This window comes from Odocoileus virginianus, chromosome 11 (assembly GCF_023699985.2).
Source record: "Odocoileus virginianus isolate 20LAN1187 ecotype Illinois chromosome 11, Ovbor_1.2, whole genome shotgun sequence".
Classification (NCBI taxonomy): domain Eukaryota; kingdom Metazoa; phylum Chordata; class Mammalia; order Artiodactyla; family Cervidae; genus Odocoileus; species Odocoileus virginianus.
Genome location: NC_069684.1, coordinates 27,519,831 through 27,546,203, shown reverse-complemented (window position 1 = coordinate 27,546,203; position 26,373 = coordinate 27,519,831). Strand labels below are relative to the sequence as shown.

The following is a 26,373-nucleotide window of genomic DNA, read 5'->3' as shown; positions in this document are numbered from 1 at the left end:
CTCAGATGGTAAAGAGTCTGCCTGCAATGCGGGAGACCTGGGTTCTATCCCTGGGACAGAAAGATCCCAAGGAGAAGGAAATGCCAATCCACTCCAGTATTCTTGCCTGGGAAATCCCATGGATGGAGGAGCCAGGCAGACTATAGTCCATGGGTTCGCAAAGAGTCAGGCACGACTGAGTGACTTCACTTCCTATGACAGCATCAGTCTTCCCAGTGGTTGTAACAGGGATAATCCTTTCAGTCTCTCTACTTCACCTATTTCAATTTTCAGCCTCTAGCAGACTTCATTTAAGTCTGAGCAAATAATTAACATGTGTCTTGTCCTGCTCAAAATGAAACTCAGGTCTGAGGATGACCACGGGTTGAGTTCAGAGCAGCCAGCAACCCTAGGTGCTCTTAAACTACCTCTAAGCCACATACTTACTTTCTCCACCAAGTTCCCTGGAAGCAGACTCTCTACAAACTGCCGCAGGTTCTCATGGACAACTGCATTGTGGAAGAAGGAGATCTTCCCATTTATGATTCCTAGGATCGAGGGTGTGCTGTGTGCTCCCAGGTGATGGGCTAGGCGTCGCTCGTACCCAGCATGGACCACGCCAATTCCTACACCTGAAAAATATGAAAGACCTTCATGAAGGCCTTTTATGCCCCTGTGGCAGGTGAAAAAGCGTTGCTAAGTAATTTTCTGGTGTGAAACTGAAATCCTGACTTAGTAGGAGGGGGTATCTTTCCCGACAGACTGTCTAGCAACCCTTCACTGTTGGAATTCTAAATTGGTTCAATTTTTCTGCAAAGCCATCTGGTAATGTTTAAGAAGAGCTACAAATCTTTTTATCTTTTAGTCTGTTGTTTCTAATTTTGGGAGCAGATCAAGAAGAAATACTTCAAAAGAAAAGAACAACCTGTCCACAATGGTCCTATTCATAAAGGACACCATCTGTAAACAATTCAAGGGTTCATCAACTTGGCAGTGGTTGAAAAAACCCTAGAATTGGTTGATAAGCTAGAATCAGTCTTCTCAGAGCATGTCTCCCTTTTATTTTATAGAGATGTCATACAGATTCTCAAAGAGAGAGATGAGGTAAAAATCACTCGGCCATATCCCATGTAACTACTGTTAATATTTTGGTATCTGTTTATATCTTTTCTTATACAAATATGTGTGTATGCATGTTTGTATACACATAAAATAAAATGGGATAATCTGATACCTATTTCATTTAGTGTTTGAGTAACTTTTCTTGTCTTTCATTCAAACAATATATTTGGAGGGCTAGATCCTTTGCTAAACATTGGAGATACATTAAATGTTAATAGCAAGTAAATATTCTTTTTTCCCTGGGATGTCTAACAGACTTCTAAGTTTCAAAAACAAACCCCTCATCTTCTTTCTCAAACCTGTTCCACCCAGGCTTACACCATTTCCATCGATGGTGGTTCCTTCCTATTACTCAGGACTTTTGTTTTAAGAGTCATCTTTGACTCCTCTCATCTCTCACACCCCACATCCAGTCTGTCAGCAAGTCCAGTTGGTTCTGTCTTCAAAATACAGTAGGAATTCAAGCTGTTTTTCTCCACTTGCACTGTACCCTGTCTCTCAGTCATCTTTCTCTCTCTCTCCCAAGCTGCTCTAATAACCTCCTCAACGGGGTCTTGTTTCTCCTTGTCCCCCCACACTGTCCTCAGTATGGTGGCCAGACGGGCCCTTCTAAAACATAAACAACAGATCATGTCACTCCTCTGCCCAAATCCGGCACCGACTCCCCATTTCACTCAGAATAAAAGTCAGTCTTCACTAAGGCTGACAAGACCCTCTGTGATTTGGCCGTTGGCCTCCTTCCTCTCCCACTCCTCACGCTCACTTACTCCAGCCCCTAGTATCCCTGCTCTTCTTGAAACACACTGGCAGGTTCCTGCCTTTGGCTTCAGCACTGGCTGGTCCTTCTGCCTGGAGGGCACATCTCTGGACATCTGAGTAGCTGACTCCTTCACCAACTGCAAGTCCTTCTCAATGAGGCCGAGCAGCTCCCACGTTGAAAACTGCTCTCCCCACATGCAGGATCCCCTTCAGCCTACTTGGCATGTCTTGAGTCCTTTCCAAGTTAGGCAGCATGCCTACACCTTTAAAGATGTTACCACTGTTCACACCAGCAAACCCTGAGTGGTAAGTATTGTCATCTTCATGGATAAGCAAGCTGGCACTTGGAGAGGCTAAGGAAACCTTCCTGGAATCACAGTTAGTGTACAGTAGGACCAAGATTTGAACCGCGGTTCAAAGCTGACCTGCAGCTGACCGCAAAGCCTGGTTCCTTCCTGTCCCCAGTAGGTTCTACCACTAGGTTCTGAATGCTGGAGGGATCAAATTCTTAGAGATGGACTAACCATCAATGACCTTACCAGGGACTGCTATATAGGCCAGAAACCACCATATTAAACTGATTCTGGAGAATATGCCTTTCCAGTAACTATTCAGAGGGGCTCCTGACCAGACTTTGGGACTACAATCAGTAATCAGAACTGTGGCTGGTGGGCCCAGAATCAGGACAGGAGATGCAGGCAGACCTGGGACAGCAAAGGAAACTGAAGCGATCTTTTGAGATTGCTGTTCACCCCACTCTCCCCTCCGATTTTTCTGAAGCTCATTCTTTCAGCCCGTGCAGGATGCCTGCTCAGTGAGATCTTCCTCTTCTGCTGAATTTTTTTTTGGCTGCATCGTGAAGCATGTGGGATCTTAAGTTTCCCAACTAGGAATCAAATCCATGTTCCCTGCAGTGGAAGCAAAGAGTCTTAACCACTGGACCACCAGTGAAGTCTTATTGCTTCCTGATTTAAAACTGAAGACGCTCACCCTGGCATTCCCTAGAGCCCAGCCTTTTTCTTTTTTTTTTAAATTATACTCTACCAACCAGCTGACAGATTGTATATTTTGTTTCTTTGTATCTCTTCACTAGAATATTAGCTCTATGAAGGTAGGGGCTTGGGGCATTTTGTTTACTGCTTTATAATCCTTAGTATCTGGAATAGTTCCTGCCACTTAGTAGTCATTCAGTTTTTTAAAAACAAGTAAATGAATAAAGTATTCAAAGTCAGAACCAGATTCAAATCCCAGCTCTGCTACCCATTAGGTGTGCAATCTTAGGCAAGTCATTTAATGTCTCTGAGCCTCAGTTTCCTTACCTGGATAATGAAGACAAATTGTTGTGAGGATTAAATGACACACTGGGTTGGCCAAACAGTTCACTTTGGTTTTTCTACAAGATGTTATGGGAAACCCAAACAAACTTTTTGGTTAAGGCAATATAAAAAAGAACCTAGCCCAGAGCCTGGAATAGTGCAGGTGCCTAATTAATTATAACTACTATTATCAAGTATTATTTCATCTAGACCATGTGAAGTCTGATCTAGAGACTGTCTCTCATGTGAGTGGAATTATAACATCCACAAAACTCTCTCCCTTACGTAGAGTGGGATAAACCATGTCACACTCTCACTCTTTATATCATCTTCCCCACAACGTTCCTATACTCCCATCAATATAGCTTTTTTCTGGTTAAAACAGAATACAAGTGATCGGCTTCATTTATCTTACTTAAAATTACCACTGAGTTCTTGGGATTACTTACATCACCCTAATTGTAGCATTTCTCAGCCTATAAAGGCTATTTCTTTGGATCATTCCTACAAAGCACTTCAATTCTTAACATTATCATCCCATTTCTAAATTCTGGAAGAATGCTACTTCTTTCCTATAGATTAATTAACACATAAATTAGAATAGAATAAAGAATGATACACATTTGATATTTAAAGTTGTGGCATATTTGTTCCTGGAAAGATATTTAAGAATCTAACAGGAATTCCAAAATTCTCTGAAGTCCAAACCCTAATCCTTCCCTCGCTCCCCATCCAAGCTGGGAAGGAAGAGTCAGAAAAGTCAGCAGCACTGTTTTCTCCCTGAGATTCAGGCTGGGAAATGACTGTGATGACCAGTGGTGACTTACAGTCTCTGAATCACAGTGCACAACACAGTTTTTATGACCCCTCCTCTTGCCTTCAAACTCTCTACACTCCAAAGTTCTGGGTTCATAAAGCAAGCTCAGCTGGGCCAACAGAAGTACAGCTCATCTATTCTTATCTTGAGTCAGCATAACCTGGCTGGATGACAAGGACACACCAGTCTCTAGACATATGTGAGTTGCAAATTTAAAAGAAAGGCAAAGCGTATGTGACTTTTTTCCAGAACCATTTGGTTTTTCTATGGATTGATGTTTCTGGCTAATCTGCAGATCCCGGGGAATTAAAATATAAATACTTTCTCCTCTTTTTGAGTTTGTAAGAGAGTGTTTTTTCCATAAAGTACTAAAGATCTCTATTCTGAGTCATCAAATTATATTTGCTTTTGTTATGCTATCTTAAACATGTATCCCATCTTTTAGGGAAATTCTCTCACCTCCCTCTCTCTTGCATACAGATATTCATCTTTCAACTTTTCCATATGCCTAAAGGGATGGTACAGAGCCAACTGGAAGAACACGACACTGTCAAATCTGGCTAAATACAAATCTGTCAATAAACTACTAAGATGCAAAATGATGTGAAATAACACAAAATCAAGAACATGGAGTTTCAGTAGGAGAAAATAAAAACAAACTTTAACCAGTATCTAAGCAGACCCTTTTCCTACACAAAAGAAGTTGTCATACACTTAGCTACTTTTAGGAATAACTCCTTGAAAGGGAGAAATTATTCTTTCTTTTAAAATAAAAAGTCTCATGGTGGATAAATACTGCATGATCATCCAAATTGGGTTTCCCTAAAATGACATCTGATTTCAAGACCCCAACTTCCTTGACGCCCTGGTAACTGTTGGCACCTCCCAGGGGGCACTGTGCATGCTGCGGTGATTCAGGTCTGTCTCTTACGTGCGCTTCCTGGGTGTGAGGACTAGGTTTTACTTATTTCTGAGCAGAGCAGCACAGTGGTTAAGAGTGAACTCTGGGGTTAGACTGTTGGGTCCATACCTTAACACCGTGGGTTATGAACAGTGTGACCTCACTTGTTCCTTAACCTTCCTGAGCCTCACTTTCCTCATCTGTAAAATAGGTATAATCATAGTCTCTCTTTCATTGGGTTACTCTGGGAATAGAGACAATCCAAAGTATTTAGCACAATGCAAAATAAGTAAAATGCTAAAAAACAAAACAAGCAAACAAAAAGACTTATTAGTGTAATATAGTACTTGGTCCATTAAGAAAACAGTTTTTTTTTTTTTTTTTTGGCTGTGCCATGTGGCTTGCAGGATCTTAGTTCCCTGGCCAGGGATTGAACCTGGGCCTTGGCAGTGAAAGCGCCAAGTCCTAACCACTAAACCGCCAGGGAATTCCCAAGACAAATGTCTTAAATGATAACATGGAATGAATTCCTTATCATTTTCTACTTACTCCTATAGTAATGTACTATTCTGTACTTGCATGTGTGAGGCTGGAGAGAATTTCCTGGGTAACTATTTTCTCTTCCCAGTAAGAGTAAGCTCCTCAAGGTCAAGGGCAGAGCTGACTATTTCTGGGCCCTCCTCCACAGCATGGCTGTCTATAAACGTGGTCTGCTTTTGCACACTAGTTATTACCAAACAACACGACTGTAGATTCCACCTAAATAGCTACAACAGTTCTTCTCTGGGTGGAACTGTTTCATTTCCTTCATTTACTGCAATTCAGGCATTTTATGTTATTTTGAGATAATGTCCAGGCTTCCCTAGACCACAGTTAATCTTTAAGACTGTCTGCTTTTTCTGTCACCTCAGAATAGAAACATTTTCTGCGGTAGCCGTCTTAAAGGATAACACTGCCTTGCTTTGACAGGGAGTGGCCATGGATATTGTTAGGATCTCATCTCAGTATAACCCAACTATAACCAAGTGGAACTTGAGTGTTAGGAATCTGCAATGACTTTGAATGTTCCAAAGAGGAAAACTCAACTAATCTAATACATTTAGTCAAAACCTGCTTTCTAGGGGATTTGGGAGGTGAAGTGTGGGAACACATTATATACTCTTAAACATTACTTCTATGAATCTAAATTCATCTTCTTCCATCCTTGTCATTTTGAGTCCTGACTTATTAGGATTATTTGTCATTCAGTTGCTAAGTCATGTCTGACTCTGCGACCCGTGGACTATAGCATGCTATCCTCCACTATCTCCTGAAGTTTGCCCAAATTCATGTCCATTGAGTCAGTGACGCTATCAAATCATCTTATCCTCTGCCACCCCCTTTTTCTTTTGCCTTCAATCCTTCCCCACATTAGGGTCTTTTCAAATGAGTTGGCTCTTCACATCAGGTGGCCAAAGTACTGGAGCTTTAGTTTTACCATCAAGCCTTCAATGAATATTCAGGGTTGATTTTTTTCAGGATTGACTCGTTTGATCTCTAAGCTGTCCAAAGAACTATCAGGAGTCTTCTCTAGTATCACAATTCAAAAGCATCAATTCTCTGGTGCTCGGCCTTCTTTATGTTTCAACTCTCACATTTGTACATGACTACTGGAAAAATCATAGCTTTTGACTATACGGACCTTTGTCGGCAAAGTGATGTCTCTGCTTTTTAATATGCTGTCTAGGTTTGTTGTAGCCGTCCTTCCAAGAAGCAAGCGTTTTTTAATTTCATGATTTAAAATTTTCTTATTTTTAATTAGGATTATAGAGCACAACAATCCCAAAAGATGGCAAGACCTTCAACCATCAGATTTAAGGATCCTGAAAAGCAGTAGAGCATCACGTTCACTGCGTGAATTACAGAGCCAATCTCCCTGGGTTTGAATCCCAGCTCTGCCATATACCAACTGTGGGACCTTGGAAAAGGTACCAAAGTCAGCCAAGTCTCAGAAAGATGACAACAGCACCCTCCTCAGAGTTGTTTATGAGTTGACACTTACATTAGTGCTTGGCATACAGTAAACATAAATACAAGCTATGATTATTATGCATATGTTATTAGTGCCATGTCATCACACTTGGTAGTCCAAACCGCAATCATTACTCAGAACAACTTCTCCCAATTCAACTCTTTCCTGTATCCTCTACCCACCCAGTAGCCCAAGTGAGAATGCAGAGTCCATTTTGACCTCCTCTCTTTTCCTCAGTTCTTACATTCAAATGGTCCCCAGGTGCCAGGTCCTTCTATGATCCTTCCCTTGAAATATCCGATACCTGTTCCCCCTCTGTTCCCATGACTGAGCTCAAGCCAACGGCTGCTGCTTTGCCAGGACTGGTAACCTTGCCGCCTTTATTCTCACCTTCTTTAGTTTGTCCTTCATGCAGCTTGAACAGTTAGCTTTCTAAAGCACAGATCTGATAGGACCATCCTTGGCCCTATTACATACTATAAAGTAAAGGCCAGCTTCCTTGGCCTGGACTTGAAGGCTTCTGACCACCTGACTCCCAGGTTGCTCCTCCTGCTTTCTCCCCTCTCATCTGCACTCAGTCACCCGTCCCTGCTGGCTCTTTGTTTCCCTGCCTGCATGGTTCCCTCATGCCTGAATGTTACTCCTCCACTTCCTGTCCAGTCAGGTGGCACTAGTCGTAAAGAATCCGAGCCTGCCCTTGCAGAAGACGCAAGAGACACAGGTTCAATCCCTGGGTTGGGAAGATCCCCTTGAGCAGGAAATGGCACCCCACTCCAGTATGCTTGCCTGGAAAATCCCATGGGCAGAGGAGCCTGGTGGGCTGCAATTCATGGGGTCATGAAGAGATGGACATGATTAAGTGACTGAGTACACAACTTCTAATCATCTTTCCAAGACTTAGCTAAAAATAAGGAAAAACTCAGTGCTTTATAGTCTGTGAGCTGTAGAAAACTAACATTTAGAAAAGATTTTTAAAAAGGAATTTATAAAATAGGTGCTTTCAAAAACTTAACTCTGGTAAACCAGAAAACTCAGTTAATCAAAGATTCTCTAAAGTTCATTTATTAAGTATTCAGTATATCTCAGGTACTTAATATATGCTTTTCTCATTTAATATTCATAACAATCCTGTTGGTTTGACATTATAACTCCATTTTAGGGCTGAAGAAACTGAAGCTAAGTAGTCTGTCCAAGGACACAAAGTGTTATAAATGACACATCTGTGATCTGAAAACTGGTGCATCTGACTCTGAGGCATGTGGTCATGACAGTGACCACTGTGCTATGCAGTCTCATGTCGTGTAAGTTCACCTGTTGGCTCTGATCTGATCTTGGTGTACATGCATTACCATTCTAAATTATGCAATGGTCCAGTGTCTATGTTCTGCTATGGGATCTTAAGGTCAGCTCCTGGACTGAAGAGGTTAAATGGTTTCTAGCACATCACCCCACATGGCACAAAGTGTGACTGTGTTGTGTGATGAAGAAGCTGTCCAATCTGACAGCTGACCTGGGCCCCTCATTTATTCATCAGGCACCACAGCAAACATCTGCTGACCACCCACCACATGTGAGACCACGTGCTAAACCACATGTTTCTCAACTTCTAAGAACTTCTTAATTCCATCGTAGGAAAGCATTATGGCATATCTGAGCACCCGAGTGCCTCTGAATAGCAGGTTGAAATGTTCTGTTTTAGAATAAATGAACTGGTGACTTTCAGTGGTGCATGTTCTCCAGAGCAACCCAGGCCTCTCAGCTCCTCTGTTTGTTAGCCCCTTTCTAATTACTCAAGAATAGGTCTGCTAGGGCAGGGGTTCCCAATCCCCATGCCATGGACTGGCATGAACTGGTACTGATTTGTGGCCTGTCAGGAACCAGGCTGAACAGCAGGAGGTGAGCAGTGGGTGAGCAAGCAAGCAAAGCTTCATCTGTATTTACAATCGCTCCCCCCAGATGGGATCAGCCAGTTGCAGGAAAACAAGGTCAGGGCTCCCACTGATTCTGCATTATGGTGAGTTCTATGATTATTTCATTATATATCACAATGTAATAATAATAGAAATAAAGTGCACAATAAATGTAATGCCTTTGAATCATCCTGAAACCATCCTCTCTTCTTCCCTCTCAGTCTATGGGAAAAACTGTCTGCCATGAAACCAGTCCCTGGTGCCAAAAAGGCTGGGAACCACTGTGCCAGTGACTTCCCTGGTGGTTAAGAATCTGCCTTCCAATGCAGTGGACACAGGTCAGGGAACTAAGATCTCAAATGGCATGGAGCAACTAAGACTGTGCAGTGCAGCTACTGAGCTAACACGCTCTGGACCCTCTGTGCTGCAATGAAAAGCCCGAGAGCTGCAATTAGGATCCAACACAGCCAAATAAACAAATGTTAGGAAAAAAAAAAAGATCTGGGCCTTCCCTGGTGCTTCAGTAGTTAAGACTCTGGGTTTCCAATACCAGGGTTGTGGGTTTGATCCCTGGTTGGGGAACTAAGATCCCACAAGCCATACTGTGTAGCCAAAAATAAAAAACTAAATAAAAGTAGGCCTGCTAATGCCTATAAAATAGACACACATTTAATTCAGTAATTCCAATTTTTATAAGTTATTAAAATAAATACCCTCCCCGAATAACTAAAATTTTCCTGGAGCTAAGTGATATCTCTGAACAAAAGAAAGGCTAATCTATGATGGAGAGTGGTAACCTATGACAATTAGAATATTATTTGTTACAGGTGGAGCTATTTGCCCCCAAAATGCACAGGTTGACCCTCAAATCCCCAGTCCTTCTGAGTGTGATTATATTTGGAGACAGGGCCTTTAAAGGGGTAACTGAGTTAAAATGGGGCTTGGGGGAGACCTGAGCTCCATCCCTGGGTTGGGAAGATCCCTTGGAGGAGGGCTTAGTAACCCACTCCAGTATTCTTGCCTGGAGAATCCCATGGATAGAGGAGCCTGATGGGCTACAGTCCACGAGGTTGCAAAGAGTTGGACACGACTGAGTGACTAACCACAGGGTCAAAGAAACAGAGTATGAGATACCAGACCCAAACACACAGACACAGATGGCCCTGTGAACACACAGGGAGAAGCTGGCTACCTGCAAGCCAATGAGACAGGCTTCACAAGATATCAAACCTGTTGACACCTCAATCTTGAACTTTTAACCTTGAAAACTATGGGAAAATAAATTTCTGCAGTTTCAGTCACCCTGTCTGTGGTATTTTGTTATGGCCACCCTAGCAAATTAATACACAGAGTGAACTCACAAATACCATAAGGATAACCTACCAGCATAAAGACCGGTACTTGAGGGCTGCTCTGTTCAATCAATAATTTTTAAGTTTCTCCTCTATATTAGGCCCTCAACTAGATGTCAGGAGACTATACAGACTTCAAGTAAGTAATGGAGAATGAAAGTGGCTTACCCATTTCCCCTCTGAAAATGTGTCCCCAGGAAACCCCAGTCACCATGAATTTCTGAAGAGAAATTACATTAACTGTTCCTTCTCTCCAATATCCCAAAAAATTCAAGAGACATAAAAGTCACCTTCTCTTATACAAACGTCTTCCAAGGAATAAAATGCTCTTACCCAAACCTTCAAGTTCTTGAACTACTTCTTTCCAGACAGGCTCAATGTGGATACAGCTGAAGCACCAGTCTGAGGTGATCTTAATGAGGTAGGGTTTCTTGAAGCTGTCTGGAACCACTTCATTCACATAGTGTGAAAAGTGCAATAAATACTTCTCATCAATTGAGTCCCGTCGTTCGGAATTAAAAGGGAAGTGAAAAAAAGATTCGTCAAAATAAAAATTCTCGTGGAAGTGGCGGAAGCGATACTCTCGCTGCTGCTGCTGCTTCTGGAAGCCCTGGCTCTCCCCAGCATCTCCATAGTGGTCATAATGTGATCTCTTTTCCTCATTGGAAAGAATCTACAAACAAAGGGGAAGAAAATAAGAAATCCAGAAAACAAAACAGCAAAAAAAGGGCCATGCAAAGGACTTTCCTGTAAACACTTCTGAAGATAAAGGAAGAAAATAAATGTAAAGATACAACACAATTTGATATTTTAAATGCAGTTACGCCACATACTGTGAAACTCTTAACAGAAAAATTAAGTATTTCAAGACCAAAATACTTCAACTGTGTAGCTAGCTACTCACGCTCATCTTGGCTTTAAAGATTCTGAACTTTCATAATACTAAAGACATCAATAAATCAGAAACTTTTTTTTTTTTTTGCTGTGCCGTGGGGTTTGATGGATCTTAGTTCTCCGACTAGAGACTGAACCCAGGCACTTGGTAGTGAGAGTGTGAAATCCTAACCACTGGATAGACAGGGAAGTCTTAAATTTGATATAACTTTGACCATCAGGGTTCAGCCATGAGAATGTTGACTTAGTCGTATCATCTAAGTTGGAATAATTCATTCAAATGAAAGTATGAAAAGTTGTGAACACCAAAAAGTAGCCATAGGGTTGAATTCTACAATTGTATGTTAGCTGACTCTTACTGAGAAACAACTTGGAAGTCTAATTCAAGAACCTGTTTTAGGATGAAGCATCATTCCATGAGCTAAGCACTTTCCGTTGAAGAACATTACCTTACACAAATCAGGAAGCCATGGACTTATCTTTCTTACATATTCCAGACCAACTTACTTAAGCTGATATGTTGGAAAACTGTTAAAAACCTCATGTTTAAATGTATTTGTAACCTTGAGTCACTTTAACAAATACAGGCAAACTGGTCTATGTCTCTTTAATGTTAGTTTCTAGTCTGCATGTGTGCTCAGTCACTAGTCATGTTTGACTCTTTGCGATCCCATGGACTGTAGCCCACCAGGCTCGTTGTGTCCATGGGATTCTCCAGGCAAGAATACTGGAGTGGGTTGCTGTTTCCTCTTCTGGGGGAATCTTCTCGACCCAGGGATCAAACCCAAATCTCCTGTGCTGCCAAATTGAGCATGTGACATTAAGGAAGTAGACATTCAGGTTACTCTAAAATTCCAATTAAAGCCTTTAAAATAGGGCAGTTTCTCTAGGAGCAGAGTGTGTAGGCACTGGTTTCAACAAATTGGATGTGGTAAAAAATGCTGTCTCTATCACTACTTAGACTGGGTCAAGGGCATGGGGAACATACCCTTTCCTAGAGAACTTTACAAAACTGATCATCGAAGATAAGTTTTACAAAAGCCAACAGATGCATCACAAAGTTTGACACGATACCTCGTAAGCTTTGCTAATTTGAATGAACTTGTCTTCTGCTCCAGGATCTTTGTTTTTGTCAGGATGCCTGAAACACAAACGGGCAGGTGGTGACAGTGGATTTAATGTTTTACACATGGTTAATCAACATCCTCGTACACAGAGTTCACTACATCAGAGGCAAATGGAAGGGCATTTTGCTAGAACAGTTCCTTAAAAATAAGTGGGAGAAGCAATTAGTTGCTTCACATGACTGCAGTAAATGAAACTGTGAAACAGGCAATTTCTTCCCACAGTGCTTTAGCCAGGCACATTTTCAAAGCACCAGATAGTGCTCCAGGCTTTCACTGAGGAAGTGTGGGTACATCTGTCTTTACACTGCTCCTAAACACTGCTGGAGCCCAAGGCTAAGGTCACTTGTTAGTAAGAACCAATTTCTTTTCCCAGGATGGCAGCATTTCATCCCAATGTTAGAATGATATCAATGTAGGTGTTTCTTCTGACAACTCAGGTGGACAAAACAGTTTTTAGGATACTCCATGAATTTGTTTAGTAATAACCATGTTCCAAACGGTATCTTGTTGCTGATGTTCAAATTAGAACGTTTTAATTTTCAATATTATCCTGGTTATTCCATTCTGCCTCACTGCCTTTTATTTACAAATGGATAATTATTTCAAGGTCACAAGTTTTAAAAGTGTGAGGAAAGTCTACAGTTTATGCAAAGTGATTTCAACTAATATTTGAACTAACATTTGCTATTATACACAGGTGGCAATTAACTGTATCTATCTTGCTGCCATATATTATTCTGTAATATTCTTACATTTACCAATTTCAGCTTTGGCAATTTTAAAGTCTTGGAAAGTAGGGGCCGGGTTTTACTTTGTTAGAACTCTCTAACATCTAAATCAGTGTTTTATACCAACTGATTTTTCAAAGTTCATTTTATTAAGAGATTCTATTACAGAGCTTATTTTTTTTAATAATTACTACTGCTAACTTCTGGTAAATTTCTTCTAGCAAAGGTTCTGTAAAGAGAAACAATCCACTGGGAAGCAAATGACTACTAAAAACAGTACCAAGTACATCTGAATAAAAAAATTTACAACTTGACCAACTTATTCTAGCAGAAACATATTTGAATTATACCAATATTCTGACTTCTCTAAAAATAAAGGAACTTAAAATCACTGGCTGGTGAATTTAAACATTGTTCCTCCCTTAAGTATTTAATCTTGTCATGAATATTAGTGGGAAAAAAACTCAGCTAAATGTAATGAAAATAATGATTTAAGGAAACAAGATGGTGGTTCCAAAATATGTTTCTGGATGACCAAAGGAAAAAAGAAAAGCGTTTTCAATATTCAAACTTAGGCCAAAGGCTAAGAGGATAAAAATCATGCAACTGCACAAATGTAGATTTAACATATAGAACTCTGTGGGGGGGGGGGGGAAGAGAAGGGAAGAGGGACTTTTAAGGAGACTGAACCGAAGAGAGAGTATTGGGGGCTGGATTAAAATCACAGATCCTGAAACAGAGGAAGCCAAGGCCCAAAGACAGGCAGGAAACCACAAGACAGTTTCAGCTTTTTCCTGATTAAGGAAGATACCACAAAGTTGAAAACATTTAGAAAAGGATAAATTCACCTCTAGGAAAGCACCATCCAATGCTATGTTCAGTGTATAAGCAACATTTCAGACTACAATATAATGAAAGTGAAAGTGTTAGTCACTCAGTCATGTCCGACTCTTTGTAACCCCATGGACTGTAGCCCACCAGGTTCCTCTGTCCATAGAATTCTCCAGGCAAGAATAGTGGAGTGGGTTGCCATTCCCTTCTCCAGGGGCTCTTCCTAACCTGGGATTGAACTTCAGTCTCTTGCATTGCAGGCAGATTCGTTAGTGTCTGAGCCACCAGGAAAGCCCACAATATAATATGCAACTTTTAAATTTCAAAGTAAAGAAAACTGTATTTGGTATCCATTGGGCATCTGCCAATAGGGAGTAAAAATGAAGGTGCTACCTTTAAGGGAATAAAAACAAAGACAGAAAAAATAATAAAGTATCAGACAAATTGATTTACTGTTTAGGGGACTGACCATGTTGTACCCATTTGCTTCAAATCAAATTTTATGATGCCTTTTTCTTGGGGTTGGAGGAGTTATTTTGCCAATGTAGGTGACACAAGAAAAGTACTTATAATAAAACAATCATTGGGAGAGAAATGTCATTTTTCTGAGATTAAAAAGGAATTTAAAATGGTTTCACCAAGCAAAGAGAAAGCTCTTGAACAGGGTAAGCGTTAATCACTCAGTTGTGTTTGACTCTTTGCAGCCCCACAGATTATAGTCTACCAGGCTCCCCTGTCCAAGGGATTCTCCAGGCAAGAAAACTGGAGTGGGTAGCCGTTCCCTTCTCCAGGGATAGAACCTGCATCTCCTGTATTGCAGGAAGATTCTTTACCACTAAGCCACCAGGATAGCCTTGAGCAGGGTAAGAAATACTATTAAGTGATAAAACAGCAGAGGAAAGCTACAAATCGAATTCAGTAATTAACCATTCCCCATGGAGTAGCTCATTCTGAAAAGTCAAACAAGGAAACTGCTATTTTTCAGTGTACAAGTGACCCTTGAACAACATGGGGGCTCAGTTGAACTGTACAGTTCAAACCTATGTTGTTTGAAGGCCAACTGGATATGAAACCACTATGAAATGAAACAAACGGTTTCAATGATAAAATATTACCAGAGCCTAAAAAGTAGAAAATAATAGTACAGTGAAAATACAAGGGTAAAGTAAAATTTTAGACTTTCACTAGGTGATAGTTTATTTATATGTATGGTGACATAATACTCCTAAAGAGAATCTAATTAAGGAAGTGAAGCATATGATTCATTTAATTAATATTGTAACAACTTTTTCAGCTCTGGAAGACAGAAAAGTCAAAGCTATACATTTTAATAGGATCCATAAAACCATCATTTTTGCTTTTAAAATGCTGTCAAAGGCTATACCCTGTCCAAAAGAATGTTGCTACCTTATGAATTAGTCACAGATTTATGTATTTTGCTTTAAATACAAAGAGGCAGGAGACTGAAATGATGTAGTAAAGAAAGTGACTTTGCTGTAGAGTCCCTGGAAAGAGGCCATGCACAATCAGAGATTTCATTTTTAGTATCCAATTCTGGGTATCTCATGATATGAATATGGTCTAAAATGGTTAGGTATTCAAAACATTCAAAAGTATATTTTAAACCACATTTCACCTTTATCACCACCAACTGGATACTAAGATGCACTTCTCACTGAAGAATAATGGTATCAGGCAAAGTCAGGCACAGCCTGCGTTGTCATCTGCATGCGGCAGCTTTGCTGCTGTGTTAACTTCCTACCCACCCAGATTAACCCACTCACTCTCACTTCTGCCCAGATGGGCAAGTGATTAAAAAACAAAACAGCAAGAAACCTGCTGGTGCAGAAGGTCAACCTATGGAACCCAGAGGTAATACAGACTTCCCAACTCTGAGCCTAGTTGCTCACCCAAAAAACAGGGACAGCAATATCTGCCCTCATAGGGGTAATTATAAGGCTTAAATGAGATAAAACAGTATAGAACCTGGAGCCTAGCATGCAGTTGGTGCGTGATGATGGCTCCCATCCCTAACTTTCTTTCCTTACTTGCTTGGTTCACCAGCTTTTGTCTCCTGTGTTCTCACTGTCCCTTCCTTCCCCTGTGGCTCCCCTCTAGCTATATAAACCATAATTTCTACTCTGTCATGTCCAAGGCACTGATGGAAGACACAGATAATGTTTGCCCAAAATTATCTTTAAATTCGTGGCTCTCCTGCTAAATCACAAACACTGGCATATTCCCTAGCATATACATCTACAGGTAAAAATTAAGACTTTTCTATACAATAATTTTTTTAAGTAATGCACTCAGTTCCTGAATATTCTCTTTGAATTGAAAGCAAAAAGCTCTTACTATAAAAATTTTTTTTAAAGCTTAGAAATTAATAATCTAGAGAATAGGACTGGGTAGTGTTCCCTTTAGCAATGATACTCATAAAGAGTTACTTTATGAATAATGTATCATGGGAAGGGCAGATTATATATATCATATATATTCATATAATTTATATATATTAAAATGTATTTATTAATTAAAGTTCCCTCCTACTTACTTTAACATTAAATAAGCAAATAGTATCAAGGCAATTCTTTAAGCCAAAGAATTCCTAAAAGGGTTTTCATAGTAACTAGGTTTTGGATTCTAAAAAATTATAGAATAACACAAATATACGTTCTCCCATATAAATTATGTTAGATAAACATATATTATATATTTAACGAACACAGAAACACAGACAAATAAAAGCTAACCATAATTTAGGCTTCATTCTCCTGCTAAAACTGCTTAGCTTATTTAAACTTCTATTTCTTTGTTTCACCTACCATTCCCGGGCGAGCTTCTTATAAGCCTTTTTAATATCAGCCTGACTGGCTGTTCGGCTGACCCCTAGGACTCTGTATGGGTCAAAATCCAACGCAGACAGAATTTGCAGGATCAGAACCAGAACTATCAAGAATTGCCAGGAAATGCTCAACTTTTTCACTTCCATTTCTCTTCCTTTCCAGAGCTGAAATGATTGAAGAGGCAGTAAGTTTCAGTGGTAGAAATCTGGACAGTCTAACTTTATATGTAAAGGTATAAGATGTATAGATGAAAAACAAAACAAAAGATATTTTGCAGGAAAAGTACCAAGCTGTTTGACCCCATCTTCTTAAATGAACACCCTTGCTACTGGTTTTGAATATCACAAATAAGAACTATTACAGATGAAGAGATGAGCAATAAGATAGCAACTCTCCAAAATCCTTGGATTGGAAAAGCTTTAGAAATGACTGAAAACAAATGAGATGAAGAAATAAGCAAATGCAAGAAAACATACATAGGGAAATCTAGGCAACTACATCTCTAACACACTATTTTATGTATTATGACAGTAACAGTTTAATCTTTATTTATTTAAAAAATTTCTTTGGCCACATCACACAGTATGTAGGATCTTAGCTCCCTAACCAGGGATGGAACCTGCACTCCATGCAAAGGAAGCATAGAGCCTTAACCACTGGACCAACAGGGAAGTTGTCTGACAATACTAGTTTAAACCTAAAATATGTGGTTAGAGAATCCCTTACTGAGCACTTGCTAAATAAATTCACGAAATCGTAAAATTTACTATATGCAAAACTACAAAATGAGATAGTTGTGATGTTCTTGGGAGTTAAATAAGTACAAGGATGAAAGTGAAATACTCTAAAATAAAACTGGAGTTACAACTTCACATGCTCCAATTCTATTCTTTGTCACCATGTCCATTCAAACAAGAAAACAGGAAACTGTCTTTAATCACTAGCAATACTGTAACTATAAGTGGAGACCTCAAATGAGAAAAAGTGGTGGGAAGAGTTTTAGTTTGCCATCAGAGAGGCATTAATGGCAAAGACTGTAGACCAGGTATGGTCTTCAAATGTTAAAGCTCCATCTCCGCTGAGGGTAGTGATTGAATTCACTGTGGATTTTGAAAAAATCCTGGCAAGTTAACAAGGTAGTGCTGCACTGCATGGACATATTTACACTCTAGGATCATGATCTTTGTGATATCACACAATGATTTTTCAAAGGTCATATTTATCTTGTGTGTGAAAGTTGCTCAGTCCTGTCCAATTCTGCGACCCCATGGACTATACAGTCCATGGAATTCTCCAGGGGATCTTCCCAACCAAGGCATGGAACCCAGGTCTCCCGCATTGCAGGCAGATTCTTCAACATCTGGGCCATCACGGAAGCCCCATATTCATTTTGGTTTCTCACAAATCACTAACATCTTAAGGATCAAGCATCTAATGTGACTTCTTACTTAAGGGAGGCAGAGCTGTAACAGTGTGGATTCTGACAAGTAGGAGTCTAAATGCTACCTCCGAGTCTTCACCAAAGACTAATCTGATGGCCACTGTTTACGACTGAAAGCACACCGAATAAAACCCTAAAACAAAAAGAAGTTTCTTCTTTGTTAAGGCAATCTATAACCTATTCTGTCGTACAAGATACACATAAAAAAACTAAAAACTGAGAAGGCGATGTAGCTATTAGTTAAGCACATGAACTCCGGAATCAGACTAACATTGGGATCTGTCCTCCATCGCTTTATGACCTTGGACAAATTACTTAAAACTTGCTAAGCCTCAGTGTCCTCCATAAAATGGGTGAAAATAATACCACCTTGAAAGGCTCGACTTGGGAGTTAAAGGGTAAAGGATTTACTGAGCACGGGGTCAGCAGCCAATAAGCGGTATTTATTACCATTATTTTTTCTACCATGCAGTGCAACCAGTGCCTTATTCAACTGTGTCAGTCGCCTCCACTTAGAGAGCCCAAGTGCCGGGGCGCTGTGTTCTTTTGCTGACAGCCCGACCGTGCCAGCCTCAGGACAGGAAACAACCTGCCCAACAGGTAGGTATCGCCCTCGGGCAGTATCCCCTGGACCAGGCAGACGCTCCCAGAGACATGCTTAGGTCTGAGCCCCGCCTCGAGCTCCCGCCGAAAGTCGCAACCCTCCAGGAGACAGCCACATCCCTCGCCGCCCCCAAGAGCCCTGGGTCGGGCCCTATCGGCTCCGGGTTCTCCCGGGGCCCAGCGGGGACCCGGAACGAGGAAGAACTGACTGGAGATCCCTGAGCCTGCCCGGTCCCGCCGCGTCCGCGGCTCCACGCGTCACGCCGGGAAGGAGTTACCGGGAAAGGGCACCGGCCTAACCGGCTGCGGCGTCCGTGCTCCAGTTAGTCCGCCGGGCCGGGAGCCTCCGGTCCACACCAGCGCTAGCCGGGGCCTGGGGAGGGGAAAGAGAAGGGACGAGCCGGAGGCTAGTCACGTGATACTTAAAGGCCCGGCGCACCAAAGGCGAGGACAGACCAAGTCGAGGTCTTCTACTCTGTGAATCTGTTTTGACCCTTGCCACCCGCCGTCTGCGCGTGGACCTGGCACGGTTGCCATAGGAACGAAGAGCGCTCTCCGGCGGGATCCAAAGGGAAGGTGGTGACCAAGGAGGCCAAAACGTGCCTCCTAGAGAGGCCAAGTCGCGATGCATGATGGGATGCCAAAAGACCTCCCCGATTCAGGGAGGAGTTTCCACCTTTACCAGGAGATGGCCCTTGTCTAGCAGCAGTTGCTAGGGTGGGGAAGCTATCGCTGTTCCCTAGTCTCTTTAACCCTATTCTTAGACTCTAAGAGCGTCAGAGTTGGAAGGGACCTTAGGGATCGTTTCTAGTTAACTCCTCCTTATCCTGATGGAGGAGACTGAGGCCCAGAGAGGGTTAGAGACTTGCCCAAGGCTTAGAATCCAGGTCACTTAATCTTATTTTCCAAAAAGGCGATTTCCACTCTAGATAATGTGCTAGATCCTGTCCTAACCACGGGAAAAGGATATGTGTGTGGTGATGCTGGGTGGGGAGGGCGATGGGGGAGAGGCACAAGTAAATGTGATAAGCTTTCCGTGAGCCAATGACATAGATTCCTTGGGGATATAAAGAAAGATTTTATATTCTCCTGCCTTGCTTGTTTACACTTTATTTCCTTTGCATTTATCACTATCTAACATACTATATCTTTCATTTATTTATGCTGTTTATCACCTGTCTCCTCCTACTGGAATATAGGCACCTAAAAGCAGGACTTATAAAGTCTCTTTTGTTCACTTCTATATTCTTGGTGGCTCTACAGACCTTGGCACAGATAAGATCTCAGTAGATATTCGTGAAATAAATGAGTGAATGGGGCTGAAGTTTAGCTGCTCAAGAGAATATATGCTAAAGTAGATTCCCAGTCGCAAGTGGACTTTGAATTGGGTTGGGGTTTAAATCCTACCCGCCTCTACCACTCTACCTTTGTGATCTTGAATGGTGACTTCACTTCCTAGAGCCCCAGCGTCCATGTCTGAAAAATAGGGGAAAAGAATCTCATCTCCCTGTAGGATTGTAGTCAGGGAGAAATTAGATAATACAATGTAAAATGGCTTGCACAATGCTGGGAATTAGCAATTGCTCAACAAACAGGACCGATTTTTTTCATATTTTTATGTTGTCTGTGAGAAGGTTTTTTTTTTAAATATTGAAATATAGTTGACGTATGAGCAATTTTTAAAATGAGGAAATGAGCCATACAAACTGGTAATTCAGAGGGCAAGATTTCTGCTCGTTTTTTTCCTTGTGGGAGGTGCTAGGGTGGGAGGGAAGAGGGGAATGGAAGACTGTACGGTGGGCTTGGTTGGATTGGACAAGTTTGGAACAGTAAACACAATAAACACGGAAATCCCGGCATGCTAAAGGATACTGTTTCACTGGGGTCAGAGTACAGAGCTAGAGGGATAAGATGCCCTGGAGCGGGTTGAACTGGGCGGGACAGACCATGGCTCCAGGCACGACATTCTCTCTTAGTAGAAATATGACCGCCGCCCCTCCCCCCCTCCCCGAGAGTTTATGAATGTGCGTGCCTCTTCATCTCTTTGCGACCCATGGGCTGTAGCCCACCAGACTCCTCTATCCATGGAATTTCTCAGGCAAGAATGCTGGAGTGTGTTGCTGTTTTCTTCTTCAGGGAATCTTCCCAATCTAGGAATGGAACCTGCGTCTTCTGCATTGGCAGGCGGTTTCTTTACCACTGCGCCACCAGAAAGCGAAGTGCTAGAGAATTCTGGCTAGGAGCCCCTGACAACTGTGGGGGGTGTGTCCTGGGAGATTCGGGCTCTAGAGGTGTGGTGGGGCGCCGGGGACGAAGCTGAATAGCCTGGGTGAATAGCGGGGTGGCGGGGCTTGGGAGCCGTACAGTGACGCGAGGGTGGGTCTTGGGGGCGGTTGGACGCGGGGGGCGGGAGCGAATGGGGGCGGGGCGCAACGCGGGGGCAGGTCCGGGGGCAGGTCCTGGGGAGAGGGCGGGGCGCGGCGTCCGAAGCCCGGAAGCGGACAGAGGCGACAGGGGTCCCTGCTGTCTGTCCGCCATGGACGAGGCTGACCGGCAGCTCCTGCGGCGGTGCCGGGTACAGCTGGTCGGTGAGCTGCAGGTTGCCTCGCTTTGGGACGCTCTGCTGAACCGCGAACTCTTCACTCCCGACATGATCGAGGACATTCAGGTACGGTCCCCAGCTTCCCGCGCAGCGCAGACTTCAGGTCACAGTTGCGGGCTGCGAGGCCGCGCGGAGAGGGTTGCTGAAGCCACACCGTGATTTAATGGCCCGGCTCGCGCCCTCGCCTCCCTGCCTCACGTCCTACCCGTCTGTGCCACACAGTACCCCCTCCCTTTGGGGAACCATCGTGAGGGAACCCCGTTTTCCCCCAGGGCGTCGAGCCTGCTAAATTTCCCAGAGGAACCAAACAACCCCCAAACACCTTTCTGAGGGTTTGCTAAAGCGATCTGAGGGTTTGCTAAAGGCGTGTAATGCCTTGCACGAGCAGAGTACACCCGGGAGCTGCTGCGGTGCTGGATGCCTGTCTGGAGGCATACCTGTTTTTTCCTCCCCTAGGGTGGAGGTTGCGGCTTCTCAGGTCGATCAGTGGTAAAGAATCCACCTGCAATGCAGGAGACATGGATTTGATCCCTGGGTGGGGAAGAGCCCCTAGAGAAGGAAATGGCAACCCACCCCAGTATTCTTGCCTGGGAAATCACATGGACAGAGGAGCCAGGTGGGCTACAGTCCATGGGGTTCTCAAAGAGTTAGACATGACTGAGCTTCTGAGCATGCACAAGGGTGAAGGTTCAGAGCACCCACTAGGTAGGTCTGACTGCCTGGCACTGTATCCTCTTTGAGCCTCAGTTTCCCCTGCTGTGAAATGGGAAAACATCATACTGCCCTGAGGGCTAAAAGAGATAAGGGTTGTGAAACAGAAAAGCTTCAGGCACAGAATGAGGACACATCAGATGGTATCTGTCTTTGCCCTGTCCTCCTTGGCCAGCCCCTCATGTGTTATGTGTCTTTTAAGGAGTTTGGAGATGAGGCTGCAGATAGTGAAGAGAGTAATAAAATCAAACATTTGAGGTTCTCTTCAAAAGCATTTACTTTTGGCTGCGCTGGGTCTTTGTTACTATGCACAGGCTCTCTCTAGTTGTGGCAAGTGAGCCTACTCTCTAGTCACAGTGGGTGGGCTTCTCATTTCAGTGGCTTCTCTTGTTGTAGCTCAAGAGCTCTAGACCGCTGGCTCCGTAGTTATAGAGCGTGGGTCCAGTTGCCTTGCAGCATGTGTGATCCTTCCGGACCAGGAATCAAACGCATGTCCCCAGCACTGACAGGTGGATCCCCAACCACTGGACCACCAGGAAAGTCCCTGAGGTTCTCTTTAAAAGCACTGTCATATCTTTGTCTTATTTGACCCTCATCACAGGCCTGTGAGGTCAGGAGCGAGCAGGATGTATTTCTTACCAGGAGATACAGTGGGAATGTGTGGCTTCCTAGAGGCCCTTGCATAGTGCCCTGTAGGCTGCTTGCAGGCCAGTTTCTGCATCATCCAGGAACTTGGCCTGACCATTGAGGAAGTCTTTAATAGGACAAATATCATATGGGAAGTCACCAGTGTATAATATTAAGAGAAGTCTTATGAGCATCTGCTGTGTACTAAGGAGTGGAAATAATTTGAGATCATATGCTTGCTACCAGGAACATTCACAGGAGTGATAAACTTGAATGTCCTTGGAGGCATAATAGGTGGGCACCAGAATGGGCAGCCTCTGCCCTGCCCTCCGACTCCAGCTGAGTATGATCATACAAGAATGCTGGCCCAGTGTTGCCAGATCTTTTATATTGAGAAAAGTGAAAGTGTTAGTTGCTCAGTCATGTCTGTCCCTTTGCAATCCCATGGACTATAGCCCAGGCTCCTCTGTCCATGAGATTCTCCAGGCAAGAATACTGGAGTGGGTTGCCATTTCAAGTGGGAAATTATTTTGTTTTTTTTTGGCCATGCCCTGAGGCTTGCAGGATCTTAGTTCCCTCACCAGGGGTTGAACCCAGGCCCTTTCAGTGGAAGTGAGGAATCTTAACCACTGGACCACCAGGGAATTCCTGTTTCCTGGTTTTACATGCTAGCAAAAATAGCACAGGGAACTCTGCTCAATAATCTGTTATAACCCAAAGGGAAAACCTGTTTGAAAAAGAATTGTTGTTGTTCAGTTGCTAAGTTGTGTCTGACTCTTTGTGACCCCATGGACTACAGCACCCCAGGCTTCCCTGTCCCTCGCTATCTCCCGGAGTTTGCTCAAACTCATGTCCATTGAGTCAGTGATGCCATCCAACCATCTCATGCTCTATCACTCCCTTCTCCTGCCTTCAATCTTTCCCAGCATCAGGATCTTTTCCAGTGAGCTGGCTCTTTGCATCAGGTGGTCACAGTATTGGAGTTTCAGCTTCAGCATCAGAACTTCCAATGAATATTCAGGGTTGATTTCCTTTAGGATTGACTGGTTGGATCTCCTTGCAGTCCAAGGGATTCTCAAGAGTCTTCTCCAGCAACACAGTTTGAAAGCATCAATTCTTCGGCACTCAGCCTTTTTTGTGGTCCAGCTCTCACATCCGTACATGACTACTGGAAAAACCATAGCTTTGACTGTACAGACCTCTGCTTTTTAATATGCTGTCTAGGTTTGACATAGTTTGTTTTTTTTACCCCCAAGGAGCAAGCATCTTTTAATTTCATGGCTGCAGTCACTGTCCATAGTGATTTTGGAGTCCAAGAAAATAAAATCTGCCACTGTTTCTATTTTTCCCCCATCTATTTGCCATGAAGTGATGGGACTGGATGCAATGATCTTAGTTTTTTGAATGTTGAATTTTAAGCAAGCTTTTTCACTCTCCTCTTTCACCTTCATCAAGAGGCTCTTTAGTCCTCTTCACTTTCTGCCGTTAGAGTGGTATCATCTACATATTTGAGGTTGTTGAAATTTCTCCTGGCACTCTTGATTCCAGCTTGTGCTTCATCCAGCCCGGCGTTTCACATGATGTACTCTGCATAGAAGTTAAATAAACAGGGTGACCATATAAGCCTTGATGTACTCCTTTCCCAATTTTGAACCAGTTCCGTTGTTCTATGTCTGGTTCTAACTATTGCATACAGGTTTCTTAGGAGGCAGGTAAGGTGGTCTGTTATATGAAAAAGAATAGATACTTGTATAACTGAATCACTTTGTTGTATACCTGAAACTAAGACATTATTATCAAGTATACTCCAATATAAAATTAAAAATAAATGTTAGCAAAAAATTCAGAATTTTTAAAGAATGTGTTATGAACAATGGGCCACTGTTTTACCACTCCTAGTATGGCAGAATCACATGGATCTGGGCTGTCATCCTGGCTTTGTGACATAATACATATTAGCAAGTTGCAGCAACTTTCTTAGACTCAGTTTCCTTCATCCTTAAGGTGGGGGTAATTGTAATTTAACCTCTTTAAAACAAGGTTGTTGAGGAGGACTAAGTGAAATGATGCATTTAACACATGTCTGTGAGTGTTTGTAAACATTGAGAGAAATCAAAGCCCCATGACTTACTTGTAGAGAAGTAGGCATGTAGCTAACTTTTGCTAATGAAAATTAATCATCTCAGTGATAGTACAAATATGTGCTATTCAAGGAGCTTCCCACATGGTGCTAGTCATAAAGAAATGACCTGCCAGTGCAGGAGACATAAGAGACACAGGTTCAATCCCTGGGTCAAGAAGACCCCCTGGAGAAGGAAATGGCAACCCACTCCAGTATTCTTGCCTGAAAAATCTCATGGCAGGCTACAGTCCATAGGGTTGCAAAGAGCTGGACTTGACTGAAGCACGTGCTATTCAGTGTAGTGTCCATTAGTCACATGTGGCTATTTAAATGTCAATATGAAGTAATTAAAATTGAACCCAGAAAACGCAGTTCCTTAGACATATGACCCAAGTGCTCAGTAGCTACATGTGGCTAATGGCTGCCATTTTGGACAGCTCAGATAAAGATTTCTATTGTCATGAACAATTCTCTTCGATCACACTTCTGTAGGATACTTGCGAACAGGGTGGTGTCTTATCCCTGTGGAACTTGCCCAAAGTTGGGCCTCAAAGGAGAACCAGCAGATAACTGGCATCTTCCTCCTGCTCCCTGTCTCCTTCTCTGGTCTCATCATCCTGACATTGTCAACCTTGACCACTCCTGCAACTCCACAGTCCACCCAGTCAATGCCCAAGTCTTGTGGATTTCCCCTCCTTATTTCTTTTATCTGTCCTCTGACTTTTCTCCATTCCAGCTGCAAGTCTTTGCCACCACATAACTTGGCTGTGGCCACTCCCTGCCATTGTCCATTTTGCCCCCAGGATGAGTTTTTTAAAAGGCAGATCGGACACTGTCACTTCTTAAAGCTCTTACGTAGCTCTCACAGCTTTCTTGACATGACTGTGCAGAGATCTCACTCCCACCTGACTTCATCTCCCATTTCTCTGAATTCACTATTCCTTTCTTAGTGTTCTGGGGGCTCAGGCAAGCTAGTCCCTCCTGGAGGCTTCCCTGATGTCTCAAGTCTGGGTTGAGTGCACCTGTACCCTTCCAGCCCCATGTGATTTTCCTTCTGGCATTTCTGTCTTTGCTGTGTCATTGTCTTTTTTTTCCTTCATCCCGTTATTTATCAATTTTTTTTTGGCTGCACTAGGTCTCATGGGCTGAGACCTCTCACTGCAGTTCACGGGCTTCTTGTTTCTATGCATGGACTTTTCCTAGTTGTGGCGAGTGGGGGCTACTCTCCAGTTGCGGTGCATGGGCTTCTCATTACAGTGGCTTCTCTTGTGGTGGAGCACAGGCTCTAGGGCACGTGGGCTCCAGTGACTGGCATACGGGCTCAGTTGCCCCATGGCATGTGGGATCTTAGTTCCTGGACCAGGGATTGAACCTGTGTCCCCTGCATTGGCAGGCAGACTCCTAACCACTGGACAACCAGGGAAACTCCTGTTTGCATGCTCCACTAGAAGTGACTCCATGAAGACAGACTGTTCTCTCCTGCATTTTCAGCACTTGGCCCTTTCTGGGCACAGAGTAGACATCCCCGACATAGAGATTGAATAGATAAATGAAGACTGGCAGGTGGCCTATGCTCACAGTAACCTCAGGCTCAATTTTTGCCCATGTGCCTGATTGTTTAGACTTAGGTAGATGGGAATTGGGGGGTTAGGGTGAGAGTCACAGCAAAGTGTG

The 26,373-nt window shown here is 42.9% G+C and overlaps 2 protein-coding genes and 1 non-coding gene across 5 annotated transcripts in view; 1 reads left to right on the top strand and 2 right to left on the bottom strand.

Moving 5' to 3' along the window:
* Positions 1-19,238, bottom strand: part of DNAJC16 (DnaJ heat shock protein family (Hsp40) member C16) — a 38,882-nt gene extending 19,644 nt beyond the window's left edge. The window contains exons 1-5 of one of the 2 annotated variants that reach the window (XM_020873840.2): positions 18,916-19,238; positions 16,573-16,757; positions 12,136-12,202; positions 10,501-10,840; positions 427-611 (exon numbers count right to left, since the gene is read on the bottom strand). In XM_020873840.2, the coding sequence (XP_020729499.1) occupies positions 427-611; positions 10,501-10,840; positions 12,136-12,202; positions 16,573-16,739 (759 nt within the window). In that variant the 5' untranslated portion in view covers positions 16,740-16,757; positions 18,916-19,238. Of the gene's footprint in view, positions 1-426; positions 612-10,500; positions 10,841-12,135; positions 12,203-16,572; positions 16,758-18,484; positions 18,876-18,915 lie in introns of those variants that run through there. The other variant, XM_020873839.2, reaches the window with a different exon arrangement.
* TRNAE-UUC (transfer RNA glutamic acid (anticodon UUC)) lies at positions 5,310-5,381 on the bottom strand. Its single transcript has one exon. It is a non-coding gene; the product is annotated as a tRNA-Glu (tRNA).
* Positions 19,239-21,103: 1,865 nt separating the features above from the next.
* Positions 21,104-26,373, top strand: part of CASP9 (caspase 9) — a 25,841-nt gene continuing 20,571 nt past the window's right edge. Inside the window, exon 1 of one of the 2 annotated variants that reach the window (XM_020873844.2) lies at positions 21,104-21,305. In XM_020873844.2, coding sequence (XP_020729503.2) covers positions 21,174-21,305 — 132 coding nt within the window. In that variant the 5' untranslated portion in view covers positions 21,104-21,173. The remainder of the gene's footprint in view (positions 21,306-26,373) is intronic. The other variant, XM_020873843.2, reaches the window with a different exon arrangement.